Source organism: Panthera tigris, chromosome C1 (genome assembly GCF_018350195.1).
Source record: "Panthera tigris isolate Pti1 chromosome C1, P.tigris_Pti1_mat1.1, whole genome shotgun sequence".
Lineage (NCBI taxonomy): Eukaryota > Metazoa > Chordata > Mammalia > Carnivora > Felidae > Panthera > Panthera tigris.
The window spans coordinates 92,316,910-92,342,482 of record NC_056667.1 but is presented as its reverse complement, the minus strand read 5'-3'; the positions used below and the strand labels follow the sequence as shown (position 1 = coordinate 92,342,482).

Here is a 25,573-nt window from a genome sequence, read left to right as displayed (position 1 = left end):
GACAAAAATTTGGTTTCACAAGGCTGAAAAATCCGTTACAAAGTCTCTGTTGTATAAATATAGTCAGTCTTATCTTTAATGTAGAGTCAGACAAAAAAAAAAAAAAAGTTGTATTGGCATAAGAAATCTCCCAGTCCTTGAACACACCACAATGTTTGTTTTCCCAGCCGAATCAGGTGATGCCTACGTGATGAGAATTACTTGTGTCTTCTAGAACTCTAGGTAACCAAACGGGATTTAAGTATTTTGTCTCCAGAGCCCACACTTCCTCCCCCAGTAGCAAACCACTATTGCCTTTGTTTAAGAGCTAAATGCTCTTCCCATATAAAATCTAACATGTGTCTCTTCTAAAATTCATTATGGTGATGGCTGCACAATTCTGTGAATATACTGAAATCCATTGAGTTTTATATTTTCGATGACCCAATTATATGGTTTGTGAATGATATCTTAATAGGGCTATTAAAAAACATCTAATACGTCTAAGTCACAGGTGACCCCGATATCATAACTGAGGCGCTCCCTGGCAGGACACAGGGAAGTCGGTACACTAAGCAATAGTAAAAAGGAGATGCTTAAAGCATTATAACAACATTGAATCAGTGGAATTTGAGGTTGCTCTGTGGGCACTCAGTTTCAAGATGTCAGAATAAAGAAGTCAACAGGGTATATACTTTTTCCTACTGCTTCGAAGGTGCCTAAGGACCTTGTATGGCTCTTGTCACGAAAGAAAGTTATTCAGTGGGGAAGCAGGTGCCCAGGGTGTTAACTGAGGCTACAGAAAACTTGAGGCTGGAGTTCAGGAGCTAGGTGTTTGCATCTGTTGGAAGAAATTCCAACATTGCTGCAGGGTCTGAGAGCCCGACTCCCATAAGAGGAGGACACCCCCCAAAAAAGTTTCTAGGTTTATTGAACCAAAGGGACTACCTGCCTTCAGCAGTGCTACTGATGACCAGAAGTGACAGCAGGGCCTGGTTCTCACTGACCCTTTTATAAAACCACTGCCAGGGCAGCAGTGGTTAACCAGATCAGCAAACCATTTTTATGGCAGACAAACCACTTAGAAATGCCAACCCCCTTCTCTGCCTACCCTCTGGGCACCAAGCGGCCACCTAAAAAAGGAGATACGTGCAAGCATGGGTAACGGGGCCCTTGACCGAGGGATGGTCGTGCTAGCTTGATAGGGAGGGAGAATTGCCAGTATTAGAAAGGAAACCAGAATTTAAGCTTTGCACTGGTTTTGCCATTGTAGTCACTGGAAGTCCATCGATTATACTTGGTGCAAAAGTAGAGAAAAGGGGCACAGAGGACACTCACTTTACTCACCTTTCAAAAGGGATGCTGCCAGAAATTGGGAAGTCTTTTTAGTTTTTTAGCACACATAGGAAATGAGAACAGGAGAAAGAGAAGGATAGAGACTTGAAAGTGTGAGGTGTTCCAGTTTGCTACACATCTTGTTCAACTCCCCCTAGTCTTTCCTCCTTGAAGACTGATCTGGTTCTGTGGTTGTAGTAGGGGTTGGGAGTCAATTCCTCTTTTGGCCCACCTAGAAAATGTTTATTTGGTAGCTGAGCAGATGAGTGAGTTAAGCTTAGAGGCAGACATCCTGGCCACCTCAGGTTCATCCCATTGTGGGCTGCATCCCCTGGTATGGCCCCATCAAAACCTTGACCTCCTTGTGTTCTTTCAACATAAGATACTCCAGTTCCATGCTATGGCTCAAGCCTCTAGGAATGGGGCCCTCAAGGACAGGAAATTTTCCTTACTGGTAGGGTTTGTCATCTCTGTGGGTAAAAGCAAGCAGAGAATAAAGCTAAAACATCTGTGTTTGGGGCTTACCTTTTCTCTTTAGTGTCACAGGGAGATGGTGGGATGTTAAAAAAAAAAAAAAGGGGTGGGGGGGGAGAATAGATCCACCAGGGCTTGGGCATTTTCTTGGTGCACTTTTTCCTTTGGTTCCTATGAGAATATTTATGACTTACTTAGGAAAGGGAGTTGAAGTACCTAGTTTAAAAAACAAAACAAAACAAAACTTTCCTGGTTGCCTCTCTTTGTGCTTATTGAGCCTTTTCTTCCCCAGGCCTTACTCACCTTGCCCTCAGCCTATCCATGAAACTCAGTTTGAGTTGGTTATCCAGGAGCAGTGAATCCAGGCCACCACACAGGTCCAGGAGGGAATGCCCACACCCTCCTCACACAGCCTCTCTCCTAAAGAGATCAGGAGCTGAGGGCATATCATCAGAAAAACTCCCAGCTGCTTCTGCCCTTCAATAAGAGGACAGAGGAAGTTGTTTCTATACTTAAGAAGAAAGAAAACTTTTCATTCCAGTGCTATAAGAATTATGAGCAGACAAAGCCATGGCTCTGGCAAGGCTGGACCATTTTGGGAAACAAGATGCAAGCAAGGGAGTAATATACAAACAAAGTGTGGGTGTATTTGACAGGTTTGAGGCAAGCAGAAAGGAGGGTTTGGGTACTCTATAAAAAAAACAGATATCTGAAATTCAAACTTCTTCTGATAAGGCCACAATGAAGAGATTTCCAGCAGGAAGCTGGCACCCAAATCGCCACAGGCTTGCAAGGTGATGTGCCGAGGTGAGGAGGCAGGGGAGGCAGGGCGGTGCCTCTCACAGGTCCATGTCTGGGCCTCCTGAGGATGTCTTCAGTGGCACGGAGTCAAATCCATCAGGAGTCCTCTGAAAGAGAGATGGTGACAGGAGCTGGCTGCTGCAGGGGGGCAAGTTTGCCGAACAAAGGAGAGAAAGGGAAAAGAGGTGACAGAAGGAACCCTTATGGAATTCCTGTTTCCAGCGGCTTTGTAGAAACAGATATAAGATTCCCTCTATTCTTCTTGGTCCTTTCAGTCAGTCAGAGGATGAGAAAAATCTTTAAAACCCCCTGCTTTGCATCTTTGCTGAATTCTAAAAGCCCAGAAAGACTCAGGGGTCCCAGGGTAAATTGTTCTCCTATTGGTTAAACACACACACACACACACACACACACACACACACACACACACACACACGATTTTTAAAAAGGCCAAGGGAGTCACCCTGATAGGTCAGTACAAAGGGAATGAGATTCTACAATCTAAACACCTACCCACCCTCCTTCCCTCACCAACCTTCCAGTCCTCTCCTCTCTTCTTACCACCCTCCCCGCCCACACCTGTTTGATGAACTGGTTCAGGGCAGCAGTGAGGTGTGCGTTCTGGCAGAGTTGGACTGCAGAGGGCTGTGGCCCTGGAGGAGTTGCTTGGACGCTCTCTGCTGGCCCCACACCCAGCGACAGGGTTGTGGGTATTGCATTTATGAGCTTCAAACTCGCTCACCCAGCCACAGGGACAGAGCCAACTCTCCCAGCTCCACAATGCTCAGTGGTGAGCAGCCTAGACTTAGCTGTTGACTCAGCTCCCAAAGGACCAGGCCCAGATATCAGGGGACAGCACCCTCCATTGGTCAAAGGAGAGCCTGGCTTCTATCAGAAGTTGATCCTAGAGACCACTTCTTCCCCACCCTCAAAAATAAAAAAGGGGTGGGGGTGGGGGGAAATGATTCTTACAACATAGATGGTTCAATACTCCTTCTGGAAGTTAAAAGGCCCAAACAGTTCATCAACTGGAGTGCATGTTGGGAGAGAAGGAGCCTGGTCAAGAGCAGCCTTGGACCCCATGGGAAATAATAAAGGTGTGGAAACACAGAAGGCAGAAGCCAGGATTTTGAGGGTGAAGGGACAGAACAGTAGGGAGGGTGGGGAGCAGAGTAGTGATCCCTGAACAGTGTGGGACCATTCAGTGTCCTAGGACTGGTGTCTTCTCCAGCCCTCCAGGTTGACCTCAGTGCACTGACGAGCCTCCCTACCTTGGAGGTAAACGATTTGATCTTCCCAAAGAGTGACTTCTTGCTGGTAAAAATGAGGTCATCCTCCACATCCTCGCCTTCCATGATGGCACAACTGTCAGCTGCTGGCAGGTCACAGTCCTTGAGGGTAGCATTCATCACCAGCTTGGAGTACTTGTACTCCAGTCTATGAGACAGGGGATGGGAAAGATAAGACAACAAAATGTGGAATAAGGGAGGGAGGAGAGAGAGAGGCTGGGCTACAAACAGGTAACCATAGATAAGGAATCTGAAACAGCAAAATGGTGTGAGGGCTGGGCATATAGCTAAGGAATCTTGATTTCCAGTTCAGTGATCTTTTTTCCTTAAGTCTGGCTGTTTCTGTGTTCCCAAAGCTTAATAGAAATATTGGAATCATAAATTTATTATTTTAATTGTTAATAATAACAACAGATTTAGGATACTCTTTGCTTTTCTTTTGAGCATCTAATAGCCATTTATAGACTGCCGTGTGATACTGTCCGTGTTCAGGAGTCAGGATAACCAATACATATGTTGGATAAGTGGCTCAACCAGTCTCTGGCCAGAGTCACAGCGTCTGTGGCCAACTCCAGAGGACAGCCCCATGAATTTAACCCTCAGATGTTCTCCTCCCACTTCAAAGATCCAACCCTGTCCATCCCCAAACTCCAATACCCCATCATGTACTTTTGATTCTTTTTCCAAAAGTAACAGGTCAAGACGGTGAGGAGGATGGCAGTACAGGTGCCAGCAGAGATGCCCACTTTCAGCCAGAAATCGATTGTTTTGCAGATGGTGACTCTCTGCTCAGGCAGGGAGATGCCACCCGCGCATAGCTTTGGTTCTCGCCACACATAGGTAGTCTTCTGTTGGGGAGGAAAACAAGAAACTTAGAGGTCACATTCCCTTCTCTCATGGGACATCCCCAAGGAGAGAAACCCACCTGGATCCCAGCCACGCAGCTGCTGACAATAGCGTGGTAGTCAGCAGGGGAGCAGAGCGGACAAGCAGCCACACTCTCCCACAGGAAGTGGAAGTTACAGCCATCACAGGTCCCATCGGAGCATGTGCTGACAAAGCAGAAAAGAGACTTGAGCGCTCACTGGCTGGGTGGTGGGAGTCCTGTCATCTTATAGCTTGCCTGATCCATCCTCTCCTTGCCAAACTGTGAACCCCACCAGGACCCTTCCAACTAGTCCGTAACACAGGTCTTGCTCTCTGATCTCCCACCCTCCACCGGGCTCTCTACTCTCTGCCCGTTTGTTTTGCTGACATTATCACAGCTAATGTCAGGTGTCTGAGCTCTAGCATGGCTGCCCCAACCAACACTTCAGAGGCTCCTGTTCTCTCCGTGGACTTGTGACATTTTGCAAAAAGCCACTCTGATGCAGCTACCTGGGGGGTGGGTTTCAGGAATAGACTTCGGGTCATGGGTAGCTGTTATGTGCTTTACTGTGATGTTTACAACAACAAGAAAAGCGGTCTTACATTTTGACACCACTGCGGAGTCAAAATATCCTGCTTTGTTTCCCATCTCCCTGAGTGGCTCTTATTTAGGAGCAACATTTCCCAAACCATGTTCCTCAAGACACTAGTGCCCCTCTGCCTGGGTGGCTCAGTCGGTTGAGCGTCCAACTTCAGCTCAGGTCGTGATCTTGGCAGTTTGTGGATTTGAGCCCTGCATTGGGCTCTGTGCTGACAGCTCAGAGCCTGGAGCCTGCTTCAGATTCTGTGTTTCCCTCTCTCTACACCTCCCCAACTCGCACTCTGTCTCTCTCCCAAAAATAAACAAACACTAAAAAAATAAAAATAAAAAAATACACACACACAAAAGACACCAGTGCCCCTCAAAATGTTAGTTGGGGTTAGGTGGGGCAAAAAAAGGAGGTGGGGGAGGGGTGCGGTCATCAAACTGGTTCCAGAATTCTCGATTTAATGCACTCAGCTATTAAACTCAGAATTGGGTCTTTTATTTGTGGAGAGATTCTTAGGATTCCTTAAACCGTTACTCATCCTAATAATAGCGAGTACATATGCCAGACACCATGAGAAGTCCACAAGTTCACAACCACCCCCTGAGGGAACTTATTATTACCCTCATTTTACAGATAAGGAAAAAGAGGCCCAGAGAAGATAAGAAATGTATGCACAATAACATAGCTAGTAAGGGGAGGAGATGAATCAAATAATCACTTGGCTATGCCGCTGTCCCCATAATGGTATGGGAATGCGAGAGTCGCTTTGACTCATCCTTCTGCCCCATTCTTGACATCTGAAGATCGAGAATTTGGAGCCATGACTGTGTCCCCAAGAGCCAATGAATGGCTCTCAGACTGTTTTCTCTTTGGCTCTTGGGATGAAATGAGTCCAAAGAAGGGAGACCTTTTGTTACACCCCTTTACCTAGGCAATGACAGACTTCCAGGGGCGGGTTTCAGTGGACTGCATCTGACACGGACGGTGGCTGATCTCCCAGAACTGCAGGACTGGGTCACATCACTGGACCTGCAGAGAAAGCCAACCCCCATAGGGGAACGAATCACTCACCTGTGCCATTGGAGAGTCGTTGACGTCAACATGGAACAGTTTCCTTGCTGGGGAAGTCAGGACTTGGGAGTGCACAGGACTGGGGTTATACAGTGAGAGAGTGGGGATCGGGGAGATGTGGTCAAGGGGAAAGGCACTGGTCCAGGAAAGGTTAGCATATCCATAACACCAGAGTCTCCTAAGGCAGGAAGGGAAGTCAGCCACAGATAATCCCGTATTTCTCCCTGCCTCCAGGGCACATCTGCCCCAGTAATACCCCAGAAGCTGGGAATCAATGGCTCCCAGCCTGTAGCTGTCACTGCTGGGTGGTTCTGCTAGACATCGGGTATGTTCTGGCTTGATAAGTAGGTGGCTGGAGAGAGGGATGCACCAGAAATTGTGGAGGGGCCTAGGTTTCCCTTGTACAGACTGGTCTCTCATCGTCACCTATAAAAGAAGATCACGTCCGGTATTCCCAAGGACTCCGGGTGGAAAAGTTCGGCTGGGGAGGTGATTCCATTCAGAGTCATATCTGTTGTCACCCCTGCCAAATTAGAGCTCCTAATTAGTTGTCACTAGTAGCATGAGCCGGCAACCACTTCAATTCTTTCAATACCTGTCAACATCCAACCTTCCTCCATCTCATCACACCCCAGAGTGGCTCATGAAAGGGTGAACCAAGGTTTGTCAGAAGCCCCAGGGGGCACGTGGCATCCCAAGATGGAATGGAAAACAAAGGTCAGGAGGTTGGGTCCCTCATCTGGGGCCTTTTCACCTCAGAGCCTGGTAGCCTCACTCTCTCTTACACATATACAAGCCCAAACAGGCTGCAGCGGCTGATTTACTCACCGATAAGTCGGTCAGCCAGGCTGACAGGCTGTGAGGACACTCCAGCCTTGTAGCCTGTCACCTCCGGGGGGATGATGACCGCCTGGCAGATGTAGGCGGTGATGGATTTGGAGAAACCCGACTCACCCTCAGGAATTCGAAGGTCAGTGACATTGTCGGCACACACGGACATTTTCTTACCCTGGGTTGGCAGACACAGAGAGGATGAAGTGGGGAGCAGTGAATGGTCATAGAACTCCCAAAAGGAAGGAGGGCACAGCTTTTTCACATCTGAAATTTCAGCCTTCCGATGGTATGTTGCAGTGGAATGATTCATCCCAGATCTAATTATAAAACAGACTTTTTTTTTTTTTTTTATGCTAAAAATAAGGTCTAGGTGTCCTAGTTTCTGGAAGCCTGGCCCAGGGGTCGCAAGCCTTTTTGTTTCCTTGCAATCACGTGGGAACCTTGTATAAGTGGTGTCGTGATGGTGGCAAACAATCTGGAGCTCTAATCTACCAGCCCACCTTACCCTGACCAGTTTTCTAGATAGCTGCTGAAATATATGACTGGTTTCCTGAAATTTTTGAACATTCCCTCTCTGTGTCTCCCTTAGTGCTCTGATTCCACTGTGCTTGTCTTGGGAGCACTTTCCAGACAGAGATTCCCAGCAGTTGAAACAGACCCCATAAGTAACTGCCTCCCTGCCTTGAGGTAGGACATCTGGGAAATAATTAGAACCTAGTCCATTTTAAAAAATGTATCAAGAGAAGAAAGTTTGTGTTTATATAGAGAACATGCCAAGAAATAAACATTCCATAACAACTCTCACTGTAGAGAACTCTGGAAGATGGTAGGCATAAGACTCCTTCCTCCTGGAGATTTTATAGTAGAGGAAACACTGAGATGTTGTTCTTGAAAAAAATGTTAAATTTGTGGAATATCAATATATAACTTGTCTGCTAATATAAAATCATTTGTGGGGCGCCTGGGTGGCTCAGTCGGTTAGGCATCTGACTTTGGCTCAGCTCATGATCTAACAGTTCATGGGTTTGAGTCCCGCATTGGGCTCTGTGCTGACAGCTCAGAGCCTGGAGGCTGTTTCAGATTTTGTGTCACCCTCTCTCTCTCTGCCCCTCCCCTGCTCACACTCTGTCTCTCTCTCTCAAAAATAAACATTTAAAAAAATTAAAATAATCTTTTCAATATTTTTAAAAAAATTTATATTTATTTATTTTTAGAGAGAGACAATGAGAGCTTGAGTTGGGGAGCAGCAGAGGAAGGGGGAGAGAGAGAGACAGAGAGAGAGAATATCCTGAGTACGCTCCATGCCCAGCATGGAGCCCAACGTGGGGCTCGATGTGAGATCATGACCTGAGCCAAAATCAAGAGTTGGATACTAAACTGACTGAGCAACCCAGGTGCCCCTGCACCCCTAAGTTTATTGCAGCATGATTTACAATAGCCAAATAATTGAAGCAGCCCAAGTGTCCACCGATATATTAATGGATAAAGAAGATGTGGTATATACACACAATGGAATATTGTTTGGCCATAAGAAAGAATGAAATTTTGCCTTTTGCCACAACATGGTTGGAGCCAGAGAGTATAATGCTAAATGAAATAAGTCAGACAGAGAAAGATGAATACCTATGATTTCACTCATATGTGGAATTTAAGAAACAAAGGAAATGAACAAAAGAGGGGAAAAAGAGAGAGAGAGGCAAACCAAGAAACAGACTCTTAACTATAGAGAACAAACTGGTGTTTTATCAGAGAGGAGGTGGGTGGGGGGATGGGGTAAATAGGTGATGGGGATTAAGGAGCACACTTAACACGATGAGCACAGGGTGATATATGGAAGTGTTGAATCACTGTGTTATATACCTGACACTAATATAACACTGTATTTTAACTATACCAGGATTAAAATTTTAAACTTAATAAAATTTTTTCTGGGGTGCCTGGGTGGCCCAGTCGGTTGAGTGTCCAACTTTGGCTCAGGTCATGATCTCACGGTTTGTGAGATCAAGCCCCGCATCGGGCTCTGTGCTGACAGCTCAGAGCCTGGAGCCTGCTTCACATTCTGTGTCTCCCTCCCTCTCTGCCCCTTCCCTGCTTGCACTCTGTCTCTCTGTCTCTGTGCCTCTCTGCCTCTCTCTCTCTCTCTCAAAATAAATAAACATTAAAAAATTAAAATAAATAGAACTTAATAAAATTTTTTAAAATGTAAGTGTATTAAGCATTTACAATGTAGGATTTTCAATATTCTAAGTTTTGTTAAAAATGAAGCAATGTCAGTTGCTAAATCTGGTGGTTCTTAGTTTATTTTTTAGAGTGTAAGAAATAAGGAACATGAGAACAGAAAGAAATCTGTACCTTATGGTAAAACAAAGAGTTATTTTGTCTTTGAAATGCCAGTCTGTAGTGTGACAGTACACAGTAAGCATTTCTGAAAAGATAAAAGGAGCAAAGAAAAGAAGGCAATCTCTCCAAACTCCACATCTTCATCGCCCTTCCAGCTCACTGAATGAAACTTTTACTACATGGTCTTCCTTTAATCAGTCTCAATTCCTGAGTTATCACTAACTCACTGTGCAAGCTTCATTTTAACTTCTTCAAACACTTTGAAAGACAAGATAGAGACATGTATCTCGAACTTTCCATAGATTAGTTCTTTTCTTCTTTCCTTCCTTCCTTTCCTCCTTCCTTCCTTCCTTTCTTTTATTAAGACATAATTGCCATAGAATATTGATTAGTTTATTTCTTGGCCTGTTGTCTACATAAACACAAGTCACATTTTTTTTGCACGCTACAGAAGGTGGTAAAGCTGTGCTGTGTAAAGGCCTCACTGCCTCACAGGGTCACAGACTAAAGGCTCAAGATGCTCTTTATTTTGTAATATTTGAAACTAATAACTCTCCAACTATGAATCCTGCCTTGTTTGTGATTTAGTTAAGTGCAGTAGCGGTGTGATTGCCCTTTAATTTCTGCCTTTGAATTTTTGATCCAAAATATTTGCAGCAGCATGAAATGGCTGAACATAACATTCTTTTAATATCCTGTAAAGCCTTTCACATTACTTTCTTTTATACTGTCAGCAAAGGTTCACAGGGATGAACTACAAACAGTTTATTTTATCCAGCCTTTAGAAAACAAATAACAGGGAAGCCTCTGGCACTGTTAGTGGGAATGCAAACTGGCACAGCCACTCTGGAGAATAGTATGGAGGTTCCTCAAGAAACTAAAAATAGAACTATCCCATGACCCAGCAATTGCACTGTTAGGTATTTATCCAAAGGATACAAAAATACAGATTCAAACTATTGACAATTTAGCAGCATTATCAACAATAGCCAAACTGTGGAGAGAACCCAAATGTCCATTGATTCACGAATGAATAAAAATGTGGTATTGGGGCTCCTGGGTGGCTCAGTCGGTTAAGCGGCCGACTTTGGCTCAGGTCATGATCTCGCGGTCTGTGAGTTCGAGCCCTGCGTCGGGCTCTGTGCTGACAGCTCAGAGCCTGGAGCCTGTTTCAGATTCTGTATCTCCCTCTCTCTGACCCTCCCCCGTTCATGCTTTGTCTTTCTCTGTCTCAAAAAATAAATAAACGTTGGGGCGCCTGGGTGGCGCAGTCGGTTAAGCGTCCGACTTCAGCCAGGTCACGATCTCTCGGTCCGTGAGTTCGAGCCCCCCGTCAGGCTCTGGGCTGATGGCTCGGAGCCTGGAGCCTGTTTCCGATTCTGTGTCTCCCTCTCTCTCTGCCCCTCCCCCGTTCATGCTCTGTCTCTCTCTGTCCCAAAAATAAATAAAAAAATGTTGAAAAAAAAAATTTAAAAAAAAAATAAATAAATAAACGTTAAAAAAATAAAATAAAATAAAAAATGTGGTATATATACAATGGAATATTACTCAGCCATCAAAAAGAATGAAATCTTGCCATTTGCAGTGATGTGGATGGAGCTAGAATTTATTATGCTAAGCAAAATAAGTCAATCAGAGAAAGACTAATACCATATGATTTAACCATATGATGGAATTTAAGAAACAAAACAGATGAACGTATGGGAAGGGGAGGGAAGAGAAGAGAGGGAAACAAACCATAAGGTATTTAAAAAAAATTTTTTTTTACATTTTATTTACTTTTGACAGAGAGAGACAGAGCACAAGTGGGGGAGGGGCAGAGAGACACAGAGACACAAAATCTGAAGTAGGCTCCAGGCTCCATGCTCCAAGCTGTCAGCACAGAGCCTGACGGGGGCTCAAACTCACAAACCGTGAGATCATGACCTGAGTCGAAACTGGATGCTCAACGGACTGAGCCACCCAGGCGCCCCTGTAAGGGATTTTTTAATTGATAGAGAACAAACTATGGGTTGACAGCTGGAGGTAGGTGGGGGATGGGCCAGATGGGTGATGGGTACTAAGGAGGGCACTTGTTGTGATAAGCACTGGGTGTTGTATGTAAGTGATGAATCACTGAATTCTACTTCTGAAATCAATGTTGCACTGTATGTTAACTAACTAAAATTTAAATTTAAAAAAAGGGGGGGGAAGAAAACAAATAACAAGTTCCATGATTAGTGAAGACTGCTTTTTAAAGGGAACAGAATCTTCCTTCTGCATTGATTTTACATATTCATTTTAAAAGAATAAAAGTCAGGTAGGAGTAAACGAACATCTTATCTTGAACACCTTTATTTTCCTAAATGTTTATAAACCAAACATCTGATTTTATAGGAAAAGGTCCTGAGGGAGAATAATAATCACTTAGAAACCTTTCAGTTTCCTAAACCGCCTGATGCCTGTTTTGTTTTTTTTTTTTCTTTTTGGCTTTGCTCCTGTGTCATCTCTGGCTCTGACCCACTGATGTCCTCTTTCAATATGACGCCATCAGCTCGCGTACACCTTACCTGGTTTCCACACAGACTGAGGGTAAAGTGATGGAAGTATTTCAGCCCTTTGGAAGTGAAGCTTGGCCCTCCAGCCAGAGAGACGGTTTTTGCCAAAGCCAGGAAGTTGTAGTCCAAAACCCTGGTTGGAGTGCTGATCGAGAAGGTGCAGTCATTGTAGCACAGAGAGTGGATCTGAGGGGAAAGGGTCCGTCAGGCCCGCTGCGTGGGCAGAACTTGGAAGAGACTGTAGTGGAGAGGGGTGGCTATCGTCCCCGGCCTGGTCCAGCCCAGGGGTGAAAGAAGCGGACGTACAGATTGAGTGGACATTAAAACAAGGCAAATGGGCTAGTGGGGGTCATGTGCATCTCACAGTTCAATTATTAGCACATATATGATGTACAAACGCAAATCTACTGTTTTCCAGTAAGGAATTCAGTCAGATTTTTATAGCCTTGTCCCTCAGCCTGGATATAGAACTCTCTCAATACACAAGGTAGCCCTTCTTGCTTTTAAGCAGAAGACAAGAATTGCTAACTGGAAGAAGGGTGTTCAGGATGGCAGAGGAGGAAATACAAGCCTTGCTCCCTCCCCATTTAAAACTCACTGAACCCTGCCTCCTCTCTCCGAGGTTCTCTGCAGGACACTGAGCTTCAAAAGTGGACTTATTTCCCATAACCACCCCCCGCCTTGCTCTGTTTTAGGGTCCCCGTTCAGCAGCAGCCACATGCAACTGCCACTCCCTCCCACAACGGCAGAGGGAGCCCCAGGGGAGGAAGTTAGTGGCAAAAGTCTAGGGTGCCCAAAAGAGGTTGTCTGGGATCTGCAGAATTGTGGCTTTTTACTACACAGCTAAACTGAGCAGCATTCATGGGCTGCATAAACAATGCCTTACAGATGTTTGTGTGTTTGTGTGGTTGTGATCAATGAAATACAAATTCATTTAAAAGCATTGATGAACACATAAGAGCTTTCTGTCACAGAACTTTCTTAGCTTTAGAAAGTACATGGGGGCAACAGCACTGCTTTTCTACTTTAGAAGAAATCTCTAGGATAAAAGAGAGCAATGCCAATTAACTGCATGTCCCAGCAAAGGTGGGTTGCCTTCCCAAAGGACTCAGGGCAAATACCCATGACAATTGTCTGGATTGAAGTAGGCTGAATGTGAACCCGAGCTCCTATTCCTTTCCTTTAAGTCTCTGCAGAGATTCCAAATAACCCTCTGGACCAGACAGTCACAGATCTCCCTAACCCATCTCTTGAAGATGAGACTTGTCCTTGACTGAGGCCTAGACCCTGAAAACCAATGTCTACAGCTAAGAACTTGCCGTCCATGGTCACAGCCTGGGTGGGTGTCCTCAAGGACTTAACCTGGGAGTAAGCTACAGGGAATGCTTGGGTATCAGCCCCTCAAAAATCCCACCCAGGTCCTGGAACCCTCTGAGGTTGTTCATCCAGAGGGCCAAGGTTAGGATGCATGACACATTGCTGGCACCTTGTTGCTCTTGGTCCCTGGACCACAGGGCATGCAGGCCTGGATGCCATAAGGCTGGTGGGCTTTCAGGATTGTGTTAGGGGGGCAGGAGTGGCAGGTTCCTGAATCCCGATCAATGTAGTAGCCAGCAGGACAAGCGGTGCAGGAGGAGCCCATGTCAGAGGCTTCCAGGGCACAGGGACGGCAGTAGGAGGCCACCCCATCCATGACGTTGGTGACATTGATGGAGTAGATTTTGGCGACGTCATTGGTATACTTCCTGCCCTGGAAACAAGAGGAAAGAGGGCAGAGGGCTGAGACATCAGCAGCAATTGAGTTCTCTGGAAATAGCAAATTACTACTTAACCCTCTTTTACCCTGTAATACTTGAGAAAAGTCTTGGAAGAATCCTTTTTTTTTTCCTCACTAAATAGTAGCTCTTTATGTACATTTTGTGTCACATTAAACCAAGACTAACCCACTCTAAATGTTGTATAAAAATATTAAGTGCCATGGGGGAAATATGCAGTAGATAATGATAAATGAAAAAAAGCAGGTCTTTTCCTTGTGAAAGGGGAAAAAAGTATTAGTACTTAGAGTGTCATCTTCCCTGGAAGTCATTTGGACAAGGCTGGGTGCTTCTCAGGGGCTGGAGTAGGCAGTTCCCTGATGGACTCCTTAAGATCCTTCTAACCCTTGGATTCTGAACCTCACACTCATACTTAAGCTAATGCCAGGGATCATCCTGACTCAGAGGTGTCTCCTGGAAGCCAGGGGTCTGTGGAAGGGGAGGAGCTTACTGTCTCATGAAAAGTAGTCCTCTGGAAGGCCCAGGTGAAGCTCATAGTAGCATTCTCCTCGATGATATAGGTGTAGGATTGTTTGCCCTTGGAACCTTTCCATGTCTCTACGGGAGTGTTGGTCCTAGAATTCACACCCTGAACCCAAGACAGACAAGTGAAGACAGTACAATTGCTGGGTGGCTGGTGAGGGGCAGGGCGCCCATGCTGCTGCCATCCCAGGGCCCATTACAGTTGGTCAGACCCATGTTAAACTGTTAAGTTCCTGATGGACGGTCCAGGCCCTTCCTCTGTGAAGTCACTATAAGCAGGTTGTCAGTTATGTTCATGTGCCAATGGGGCGGGGCGGGGGGGGGGCAACCCTCCCCATAGTCCCTGGAAGCCCCATAGCAGACAAGGAAAGGGAAACATACCACCATGAAGTAGAGCTCACAGTTCACAGAACAGATGGTCTCAAAGACAAATGTGATCCTGGCCATCTCTTTATTCTCTGTGTCTGCCATCACTGACTGTGGAGGTCTATGGTGCAGAAATTAAAAGTCAGTTCCAGAGGTCAGGCAATGCTTATTGAAGAGCCCAGACAGCAGCAAAGGGTCTGCTGGGGGGACAGGATTAAGTTCTGAGTATGTTGGAAACAGCAATGGATTAAGTCCAATTCTGCCACCTAGCTATGTGACCTTGTCCTAGCCAAATTGTAGTTTTCTCATCTGTAGAATGAAGGTGATAATATCTTTCTTATTTACCTTCCATCATTGTGGTGAGATCCAAAGGCATACCAGATGTACGAGTGCTTAGTAAAATGCTATATAACCTCACTAGCAGAGTGGGGTCCCCAGACCAGCAGCATCACCCTAACCCGAGCTTATTAGATGCACAGAACCTCAGGCCTCTCCCCAGACCCACTGAATCAGAATCTGCACACTAACAGGATTCCTAGGTGATGCATAAGCACATTAAGGTTTGAGAAGCTCCACCATCATAAGATGTAAATTACCTACAGTCACTTAGCAGCTCATTCTCTGGGGTGGTGGGAGCTTTTCCTGGGTCAAATGAGCAGATATTTCAATTTATCATCTCTTCAAGCCAAGTTTTCAGTCTGGTCCTTCTTTTGGGAAAGAGATCCATGCCCAAGGGGGCAGGTAAGGGGTGGTGGTGAGTGGGTAATTTGAGGAAGGACTTTACCATAGCAATCAGATTTGAAAATTGATACGTACTTTTAGGAATGTTATCCCCCCCAAAAGCCTAAAAATTTTGCTCACCTTGCAAATGGGATATAACTGCTCATCTCTGAGTAGTGTAAATTAAGGGAAAGGAAATCAATACCTTTTGAGCAACCACTGTGGGCTGAGCACTGTGCTAGGGATGGAAAGGAGGGAGTTTGAAGAAGGTAGTGGAGAAGACAGACTGGAAATAGGGAACCTCTTCAGTGGTCCCCCCTATCCTGAAAGCACATATGGGTACAAGAATTCACTTTGGCTTTGGAAATCCTTTTATGGCTTTTCTTTTGGCTTTGGCCATTTGCTCGTATTCTAAGTACCATCAGTCCCAGCTCCCGTCTATACAGTTGTGCCAACCACTGGGCTGGAAGGATCATCTCAACCTGAGTTAGTCCAAAGTCACAGAATGTGACTCGTTTTACAGATGAGGAGTCTGAAGCCTATAGGGGGAGCATGGTGACTTTTCCAAGTTCACAAAGCCAATAATTGGCAAAGTTCAAGTGTCCTGTCTTCAGCCTATTATTCTTTCCACTGTACCACACTGCCTGTAGTATTTTTTCTTTTTTAATGGCAAACAAATTGCTTAATGTCCTAGGTCTTCTTGGGATATGGGGATCAATATGACAATGAGAACAATCCATCTCAGTCTTCTTACCCCAAATAAAGATGAACTGTCTATGGGTATTTCTGGCTCTCCTTTTTAAAAGCGTTTTTGGTTTTTTGATTTGTTTTATTTTGTTTTGTTTTTGGTAACATTTTATCTAGATGCCATGAGGAGGACAAATTTATTTTTAATTATTTATTTTGAGAGAGAGAGTGTGTGTGTGCACATGTGCAGTGGGGGAGGGGCAGAGAGAGAGAGGAAAGAGCACCCCAACCAGGCTCTGCTCTGACAGCACAGAGCCCCATGTGGTGCCTGAACCCACCAACCATGAGATCATGACCTGAGCCGAAACCAAGAGTTGGATGCTTAACCAACTGAGCCATCCAGGCACCCCCAAGGAGGAAGAATTTGAGTAGCATGTGGCCAATAGATGAGAGAAGCCAGATGAGACGGAGCGCGACCAGTAGGTCCGCCAGCATGGGCAGCAACTAAGAAGCCATATTAGCATTCAGATTATCTTTGTCAGACCATTACCATTGCTCTCCTCTATTCTGAACTCATACTTCTGCATGCCAGAAGCCCTCTCCTCTACAACATTCTAAGCTATGTGGGACTTGATTGTGGCCAAGGTGGTGTGGGATTCCCCTGGGTTTTGTATTCCTCACCTGAATCCTGGCACAACCAGAGTGAGAATCATGAAGTCATTGTCTGAAGCTCCAACTGCTGTATAAATGTGATCACCAGCCACCTCCCAGCCTGGAAAAAGAGAGGGGAGAGTTAACACCCCAGTGGTCGCAGATGAAGGGCAAGTGTACACCCAGATGACATGCTGAGAGAACACTGTCCTTTGAGGCATCCAGAACCACTAGCCCAACCAAGTCATGTTATTTATCCTGCTACTTGGGTCAAAGCCTCTGAAACTCTCAGAGCAAGCTCTTTGGAGTGTGCACCTTGCTTCTAGTTCTGGCTTTGTCTCTAAAACTAAGTTTTGGAGGACAAATGTCCGCAAGGAGTGGAACTTTAGAGAGAATGCATGGCATGATTAGCTCATTTCGTTGTAGACATCACTATTATGAAGAAATGTGAAGTGGAGGAGCCCCTGTAGGGTGAGCAGGGAGCCGACAGCTCACAGTAAGTGGGGACGCACTTACCGGTCATGCCCTTGTACTCAAAGTTGATCCCACTGAGAACGGTGGTTTCCATGTTTGAAGGCAACGTGTTCCACCATTTGTATTCGAATCCCACAGCAGGCTCCGTCCCGGCTGGGCAGTGGGTGCAATCTGGGGTAACCACAAGATCCACACCTTCAGCGGGGAGGCCGCGGCCACCCTGACCAGAGCTGCTGTCACACAGATTAAGTGGCGACAAGGGCAGGCAGCCAAAGGAGGGTGATGCTGAGCACCATAGCACGGTTATATCGAGTTGACTCAAAAACATTCTGACAATGTATTTAACAAACTCAGGACGTAAACTCTGACCCTGAATTCCAAAACTCCAGCTGTCCTACTTGCTCACCAAGTTCTTCATTTTGAGACTTAAATGTGTCTCCTAGTCTGATGCATGTAGTTCATATTATTTGTCACATTATTATCAGTAAATGCATTTACATGAATAGGCACACAAATCCTCCCAACTCCTTTCTGCAGCATGGCTTATGGCTCTGATTGTGTCAAGCTGGCCATCCCAGCTTCCCAGACCTTCTGGTTAGCATCCCTGCTGCATGCTAGCAGTCTCTGTGGTGAGGACTGGGTACTTCAAGCCCGAGTCACATTCGCAGTTGGAATAGGGAGGAAGGCAGGCAGTTCTCAAGTATGACTCTGACCTGCAGACAGGTCCCACCCTGCCCTCTCTTCTCCTGAACTTAGTCCACAGAGTGTCCCGGTCCTTACTGCATCCTTGGAAGGACAGAATGCACATTCAGCTGACCACCCATGTGGGTGATGTGGGAACGGGTAGAATGCAGATAAAGAGGTTACCAGAGCCGTTGGAGTAAGAGCCATAAGGGCAGGGCTCGCAGGCGCTGTTGTTGGTTTTGAAAAAGCCTGGGTTGCAGGGTGGGCAGCGGGTCTTCACGCCAGAAGCGGGCAGTTTCACGGCCCCCTTGAGATCTTCACCACAGATTTTCGGCTGGGCCCATTTGTACATGAGCTGTGTCTGCAGAAATGGATTAAGAACGCTCAGCCTGTGTGGCATTTGGCACATCTTTAGGAATTTATCTCGAGAATGGGGTGAGGTGGGAGGACTCTGGGCTATAACGAAAGTTCCACCAGGGTGGGGAACTTGTTTTGGTTACCAGTGCCTCCCATGACCCTAGCCCAGAGCCTGGCACATGGTTGTGCTCGACAAATATTTGCTGAATGTTGACTGGATGAAGAGGGAAATACTTAATGAGGACTTGTGTGACAGAAAGAATGGTCATGGGAGGACCAGCTGTCTCCAGAGAAAGCTCTGATTCCAATGTAGAATCTTATCACTACTAAAGTCACGGGAAAAGTAGCTGATGAAAACCCCAAAACATAGAAAGGGGTGTCCCAATTTGTCTTCCAAATATTTTCTTTGCCTTTTCATTTACTCAATAGACATTTTAGAAAGCCTAATACATCTGTGTGCCAGACCTGGTGGCTCAGAGATGAATGAGACATGGCCCCCTGCCCTTAAGGTGCTCACCATCTAGCAAGGGCAACAATCACATAATAACAATCTATGGCTACTGTGTTCTCTGAGACATCAAGGCAGAAGGGACAATGTTGGCCAAAGGGTATAAACTTGTAGTTATAAGACCAATAAGTTCTGGGGATCTAAGGGTGCATCAAGGTGGTTACAGTTAGTAGTACTGTATTTCTGTATATACTTGAAAGTCGCCAAGGGAGTAGATCTTAAATGTTCTCACTGCAAAAATAAAAAGGGTAATTAAGTGATATAGTGGAGGTATTAATTAATGCTATGGTGGTCATCATCTTGCAATATACAAATACATCAAATCAACACACTGTACACCTTAAGCTTACACAATGTTATATGTCAATTACATCTCAATAAAGCTAGGGAGGAGGGAAGAGGAATGGTCAGCTATCACATCAGTGGGGAAGGGAAGCATTGTATCTGTCATTCACTAGGGCCATCCCTACTCTTCTGATGGAGGCATCTATACAGAAGAGGGGTTGACCTACAGGAGGCTCCTGGTTCAGCAGCTCCAAGCCTCCTATGTGGTCCTTGGGCTGAGTCAGAGACAAAAAGTACTTCTGTGGATTACGCTGATGTGATAATCTGTGCAGCACTACCATATATGTGAAAAGGTGGATGAATAAGGCATCTTTCCATTCTATTCAGGATAAGAAGTGACAAGTCTTAAAAGGAACCTGTGCTGTCTTTGTTGACAGTGAGTGCTAGAGCTCCTCCTCTCCCTGCTCAGCTCAGCTGTGAAGACATTCTTCCCTTGGAAGAGAAGCTAATGGCCAGAGCCCTCGGCTTGTGCTCTAACCTAGGCGCTCTCAGCCTGTCCCCTTGAGTCTCATGGAGAGAAGGGTCTGGGGAGCAGGAAGACTGACTTGGGCCATCCCTTAGAGCAGCACATGCAGCAGCCCCAGTGAATTGGCCAATCTAGTCCCTGAGAAACCCCCGAGGCACGGCAAAGGTCACCAGGGCAATCATGGGAGTCAGCTCGAGTTACGAGTTACGTCCCTTGATTTAAAAATACAGTTTAGGGGCGCCAGGGTGGCTCAGTCGGTTGGGCGTCCGACTTTGGCTCAGGTCATGATCTCGCGGTCCGTGGGTTCGAGCCCCGTGTTGGGCTCTGTGCTGACAGCTCAGAGCCTGGAGCCTGTTCCAGATTCTGTGTTTCCCTCTCTCTCTGACCCTCCCCCGTTCATGCTCTGTCTCTCTCTGTCTCAAAAATAAATAAATGTTAAAAAAAATTTTTTTTTTAATACAGTTTAGGGGCACCTGGGTGGCACAGTGGGTTACGTGTCCGACTCTTGGTCTCAGCTCAGGTCATGTTCTCATGAGTTGGAGCCCCACGTAGGGCTCTGGGTTGATAGCACAGAGTCTGGGATTCTGTCTCTCCTTCTCTCTGCCCTTCCCCCGCATGTGCTCTCTCTTTCCCTCTCTCAAAATAAATAAAATCTAAAAAATATTTTTAAAAATACAGTTTAGAAGGCAAAGTGAAATCATGAGACTCAGCAGAACCAGTGTGGGCATGAGGCACAAATCACAAGAGCTCTGTAAAGCATTCCTGATGAACCCATGTTCGTGTGCACTCACGCTTCAGGGCTCCTCCCCTGAGCCTTAGCTGGGCTGCTAAGGCGGAGCACTGGTTCTGGCCCTACTGAGCATCCAAAGGCAAAGGCAGACAGCCAGGCTGGCAGGCAGCAGAGCTCACTACAGATTTAGAGGGCCTTGGCCTGGGCCTGGGAGGGGAGAGACTGGGGCAGAAGGAAGCAAAGAGCCACATTCAGTCATATGTTATGCCAAGCGGGGAGAAGAGGAGCAGGATTAAGTGTCCTCATTTAATTAGTGAGTCAACTGATGCCAATAAAATGAAAATAATTTTTTCAAGGTCATACAGAACCCCAAACACTGCAGAACTGAATGTAAGGTACAACTGATGACATGTGCAGCCATTCTCCCTTGGCTGTTGGGCAAGGGAATGATGCTCCAAACATGAAGAAAGGGGTGGGGGAGGGTGGAGAGTAGGAGATGATTATGAAAAACAGCCACTGCTAAGGACCAGACTTTATCCCGTGCTTATTTGGCAAAAGGAGAATCTATCCAGCCATCCAGCCGGCAAATACCTATGCACCCTAAGAGCCAAGCACATGCTTAATGCTGAATGCAGATTTCCCAACTTCTCATTCTCTCTGTCTGAGAGGCTGTGGTTTAGGGATACAGATACAGACAACTCATCTAGAACGTCTAATCTAAGACAAATCGTCTTAGGACCTCCACACCTGCTGTGCCCCTGCCTGGAAAGCGCTGGGGCCCCCACTCATCTCACTCAGGTCTCTGTTCAAATGTCACCTCCTCAAATGTCATCCCAACCCTCTCTAAAATAGTATCTCCACCCTCTGTCATTCTCTGTCTCCTAATCTTTTATTTTTTTCCCTCCACTTACTGATATAGTCTAATTTGTTGTTCATCTGTTGTCTCTCTCTCTCTCTCTCTCTCTCTCTCTCTCTCTCTCTCTCCACTTGTGCCCCAGCAAGAATTAAGTTCCATAAGAGTAGATGTTCCCTCTGTTTGGTTGACTGTTGTATACAGAGTGCTTAGCACCATGACTGACTGTTGAAATGAACATGTGACCAGTGAAAGGCCTTCCTGGACCCCCAAGTCCTGGTCGCTCCTCTCCCGGTTTCTCCCAGGGCCCTGCGCATCTTTCTTCTTGCTTTGGTCAGGCCCTGTTCTCCTCCCTCACCCTCTTTCTTAGGACTGCGAGCTCCCCGAGGGCAGGCACTTCTGTCACCGCAGAGTCCCCAACTTGAGCACCAAGCCTGGCACTGCATTAATACTCAAAACACGCCTGCTGACTCAGTGGCGATGCAGACTACAAAGGAAAGTCTTTCTGAGGCAGAAAGCCTGGGGGAAAGAGGGAACCAGCAAAGACCGAACAGTCAGGCCATTCTCCAGTGAGCCAGGAAGTAGGAATCAATTCCCTTTGCCAGCCCACAAAAGCAGCACCAAGGGGACAAGTCTGATGAGTTCCATGAGGAAATAAGTGTGCATGGACAGGCAGTCATTGCCCAGAGGGGCTAATAAGCAAATGGAAGAAACCAAGCAAAAGAAAATGAAATGGCTTTTTGCAACAGAGCACATGTAACTAAGGAGCGGAACAAATGGGGCAAAAACGAGTCTCTGACCTGAAAATGAATGAGGCCGTCTTGTTTTGCTTCCCCCCTTGGCCCCAGGGTCACTGCGGAGGTCTGTGGGGTTTTCTCTGGTGCCAGCTTCTCTGACCTCTGGAACTCCAAATGTGGTAAAGCCCAAGGAGCAGGCAAAGGAACTATCTGGGACAAAGGGGCTCCAAGATCATGCTACCCACCTCTCCGTTGGCATCACAGGCTGTGTGAGTGTAGAAGTAGTCTTTGTCTGTGCAGGCTGGGCGTACTTTGCAGGAGGAAGATCCTTTTTCTAAGTTGCAAAAGTAAGGACAAATAGTTGAAGTTATATAAGAAAGCAGAGCTCTTGCCCACTTGCTCATGACCTGTGACCTCTAAGACCCAGGGGTATAGCACAGCACAGGTACTGACGGGGGGTAGAACACCCTGCATACCCACCCTTCCCTTTGTTTCACTTCCGGTCCCTAAAGCCCTGCTCATGGAGCCTGGGTGGTTCAGTCAGTTAAGTATCTGACTTCAGCTCAGGTCATCATCTCACGGTTCCTGAGTTCAAGACCCACGTCGGGCTCTGTGCTGACAGTTCAGAGCCTGGAGCCTTCCTCAGATTCTGTCTCTGTCTCGTTCTCTGCCCCTGCCCTGCTCCCGCTCACTCTCTCTCTTTCTCAAATATAAATAAACATTAAAAAAAAAAAAGATATAGAGCTCTTTCCACTTTCCCTACCCCCAAACATCCTGGTGCCATCTCTAACCCTGACCTGTTCCTAATAAAAACCGTCTTAACTATCATTTTATTTATTCTACTCTCTGTATGTCAGTTTGCTTTAACCCTATGAGTGCCTCGATAGCAAGAACTATTTCGGTGTATCCCTCTTTGAAACAATGAATTTCACCTTTTCTGAATTACAAACATGTTGAGAATTTGTAAAAAGACCTGTTTCTTCTATCCAGAAAAATATACATAACTTTTGAAAATAAATTTTTAAAAATTTCCAGGGACTTTACTTCCCCAAAATAAAAGTCATGGCTTTATAGAGTGCCAGTACAATACTACCACTACACCTGTCTCCATCATTTCCACAGTGACTATTGTTGTCACCTGCAGGTAAACATTTAATACAAGCGAGACCTCCTCACTCTATATATTATCTGACAGGCTGTGTGATAGAGTGGACTGAGATTTTAAGTTAGACAGAATTGGGTTTGGATCCTGCTTTATTTCTTTAAAAAAAATTTTTTTTAAATGTTTATTTATTTTTGAGAGAGAGAGAAAGAGAGAGACATGGCATGAGTGGGGGAGGGGCAAAGAGAGCCGGAGACACAGATCCGAAGCATGCTCCAGTCTCTGAGCAGTCATCACAGAGCCTGATGCGGGGCTCGAACCCACAAACCCTGAGATCATGACCTGAGCTGAAGTCAGACGCGTAACCTACTGAGCCACCCAGGCACCCCAGATCCTGCTTCATTTACCAGCTGTGTCACTTCAGGCAAGTTACTGAACCTGAGGCTTAGTGCTCTCATCTGTAGAGCAGGAATAATAATATCCACCTCACTGGAGCCAGCACATCCCTGGCACATCGTAAGTAGGGACTCACTAAATGCTAGTAACTATTATTACCTGGGTTTGTGCGAATGATTTCTATCTGGTAACTGTCATGGGATTTTAAATAAGGATTGAGGAATTTCTTTCTCTCTTTCCCAGCGAAGGCTTATTTCCCAACTGATCCCTTCTTCTTTCCAAGGCACCAAATGAGTTCCTAGATCAGAGAATCTCCTAGTTACAGCTTCCTTGGCCTGCCCTGGGGAGCTTCCTCAACCGCGCATTCTCACACCTCTTCTGTCCCCGTCTTATTAGTCTGGGCAAGAGGGAAATACTGCCTGAGAGACAGCTGGAGTCTTCTCAGCTCATTGACTTGGCTAACAAGCAGAAGGCCTCATTCAGCACAGAGAGATCCAGGGACTCCTGCTTTTGACAAACTGGGCCAGGAGAAATTTGGGGGGAGATGCTGAAAACACACCAATTCCCAGGACCTTGCATATTGGGTCTAGCAAATTGCAAGTTGCATGGAAGAAAGTACATTCTGCACAAGGACCTTTCTCTGTCAAATATTTGCTCAACCTGATGCCCTAGCTCCAGGTTTCAGCAAAAAAGGGTCCAGCTGTTTACACACTGACAACTGCTAAGGTAGTTTTAAGAAATGATTAACCCAAATGCTGAGACAGACCTTACTTCCCTAGCTCAGGTTTCATCAAAGTGTTTAAGTTGGGTACTAGTCAAGTTTGAAAGATCAGCCTAGATGGTCGGTGAGGGAGTGAAAAGTGATTCCTATAGCATTAGCCCCAGGGCAAAACTGTGAGAAGATAAAGTTTATCATGGGGGCTCCAGTTTCTCTCTTTGAGCCACCCACCTCCTTCCAGGACCTTCTCCCCACCTCTAGGAGTACAAGGTCTTGTCATCCTGATCCACTGCATCACAGGAAAACATTTCCCCTGAAGGTTCAAGCATCTAATGAATGCTTGGCCCAGGTCAGACCCCACTTCAGACTCTGGACAAATCCCTCGAATTCTCTGTGCTGCCCTTGGTTCATTTATAAACAGGGAGATCAGTCCTGCACTCTGCTGTGAGTAATACATGAGAAAATGTTTGGTAAATTGTAAAGTACCATCCAAGTGACGTGTTACTGTTGTTACCTATGCTAAAAGTACTTTCATATTAAGCGAAGACAGCTGGGACTAGCCTTGACGGAAATGAACACAGTTGACCCTTGAACAATACAGGTTTGAACCAGGCGGGTCCACTTATATGCAGACTGGGTTTATACATATATATATATATATATATATATATATATATATATATATATATATATTCAGTATATATACTGTAAATGTGTTTGCTCTTCCTTGTGGTTTTCTTTTTTTCTTTTTTTATTAGTATTTTATTTATTTTTTAATTTACATCCAAGTTAGTTAGCATATGGTACAACAATGATTTCAGGAGTAGATTTCCTTGTGGTTTTCTTAATAACATTTTTCCTCCAGCTTCTTTTATTGTAAGAATACAGTATATAATACACAAAACATACAAAATATGTGTTGATCAATTGTTTTTGCTAGCAGTAAGGCTTCCAGTCATTAGTAGTTAAGTTTCTGGAGACTCAAAAGTTACATGTGGATTTCTGATTACCTGGGGGGTGGGTACCCCTTGTCCCCAAGTTGTTCAAGGGTCAGCTATGATAAAATACGTGCTTACTACATACCGGGCACTGTTCCAAATCCTTTATCTGTAGTAATCAAATGATCCACACAATAACACTATGAGGTATATAGGATTATTGCCACTCCCATTTTATACACAGACAGGGGACTTGCCCCAGGTGACAGAGCTAGTAAGTGGTGGAGCAGGGATTTGAACCTTAGTAATTTAGTTCTGGAGTCCATGCTCTTAAACCCAAAGCTGTTCTACTAGGAAGTAAGTCCCTAATATTCAATGTAACACAAAGGAATTCATCTTAATGATCAAATTTTAGTTATCAATAAGA

General features: G+C 45.6%; 1 protein-coding gene across 6 annotated transcripts in view; it reads right to left on the bottom strand.

Moving 5' to 3' along the window:
• Window positions 1-2,410: 2,410 nt before the first annotated feature.
• The window catches only part of ELAPOR1 (endosome-lysosome associated apoptosis and autophagy regulator 1), a 72,699-nt gene continuing 49,536 nt past the window's right edge, over window positions 2,411-25,573 (bottom strand). For 3 of the 6 annotated variants that reach the window (XM_042998116.1, XM_042998121.1, XM_042998122.1), the window contains 16 exons: window positions 22,238-22,326; window positions 18,180-18,357; window positions 17,355-17,483; window positions 16,869-16,959; window positions 14,796-14,901; window positions 14,383-14,520; window positions 13,604-13,867; window positions 12,130-12,303; window positions 7,235-7,415; window positions 6,833-6,929; window positions 6,263-6,364; window positions 4,804-4,930; window positions 4,548-4,726; window positions 3,861-4,026; window positions 3,562-3,617; window positions 2,411-2,727 (listed from right to left, as the gene is read on the bottom strand). In XM_042998116.1, coding sequence (XP_042854050.1) covers window positions 2,628-2,727; window positions 3,562-3,617; window positions 3,861-4,026; window positions 4,548-4,726; window positions 4,804-4,930; window positions 6,263-6,364; window positions 6,833-6,929; window positions 7,235-7,415; window positions 12,130-12,303; window positions 13,604-13,867; window positions 14,383-14,520; window positions 14,796-14,901; window positions 16,869-16,959; window positions 17,355-17,483; window positions 18,180-18,357; window positions 22,238-22,326 — 2,177 coding nt within the window. In that variant the 3' untranslated portion in view covers window positions 2,411-2,627. The remainder of the gene's footprint in view (window positions 2,728-3,561; window positions 3,618-3,860; window positions 4,027-4,547; window positions 4,727-4,803; window positions 4,931-6,262; window positions 6,365-6,832; window positions 6,930-7,234; window positions 7,416-12,129; window positions 12,304-13,603; window positions 13,868-14,382; window positions 14,521-14,795; window positions 14,902-16,868; window positions 16,960-17,354; window positions 17,484-18,179; window positions 18,358-22,237; window positions 22,327-25,573) is intronic. The other 3 variants (XM_042998117.1, XM_042998120.1, XM_042998118.1) reach the window with 3 other exon arrangements.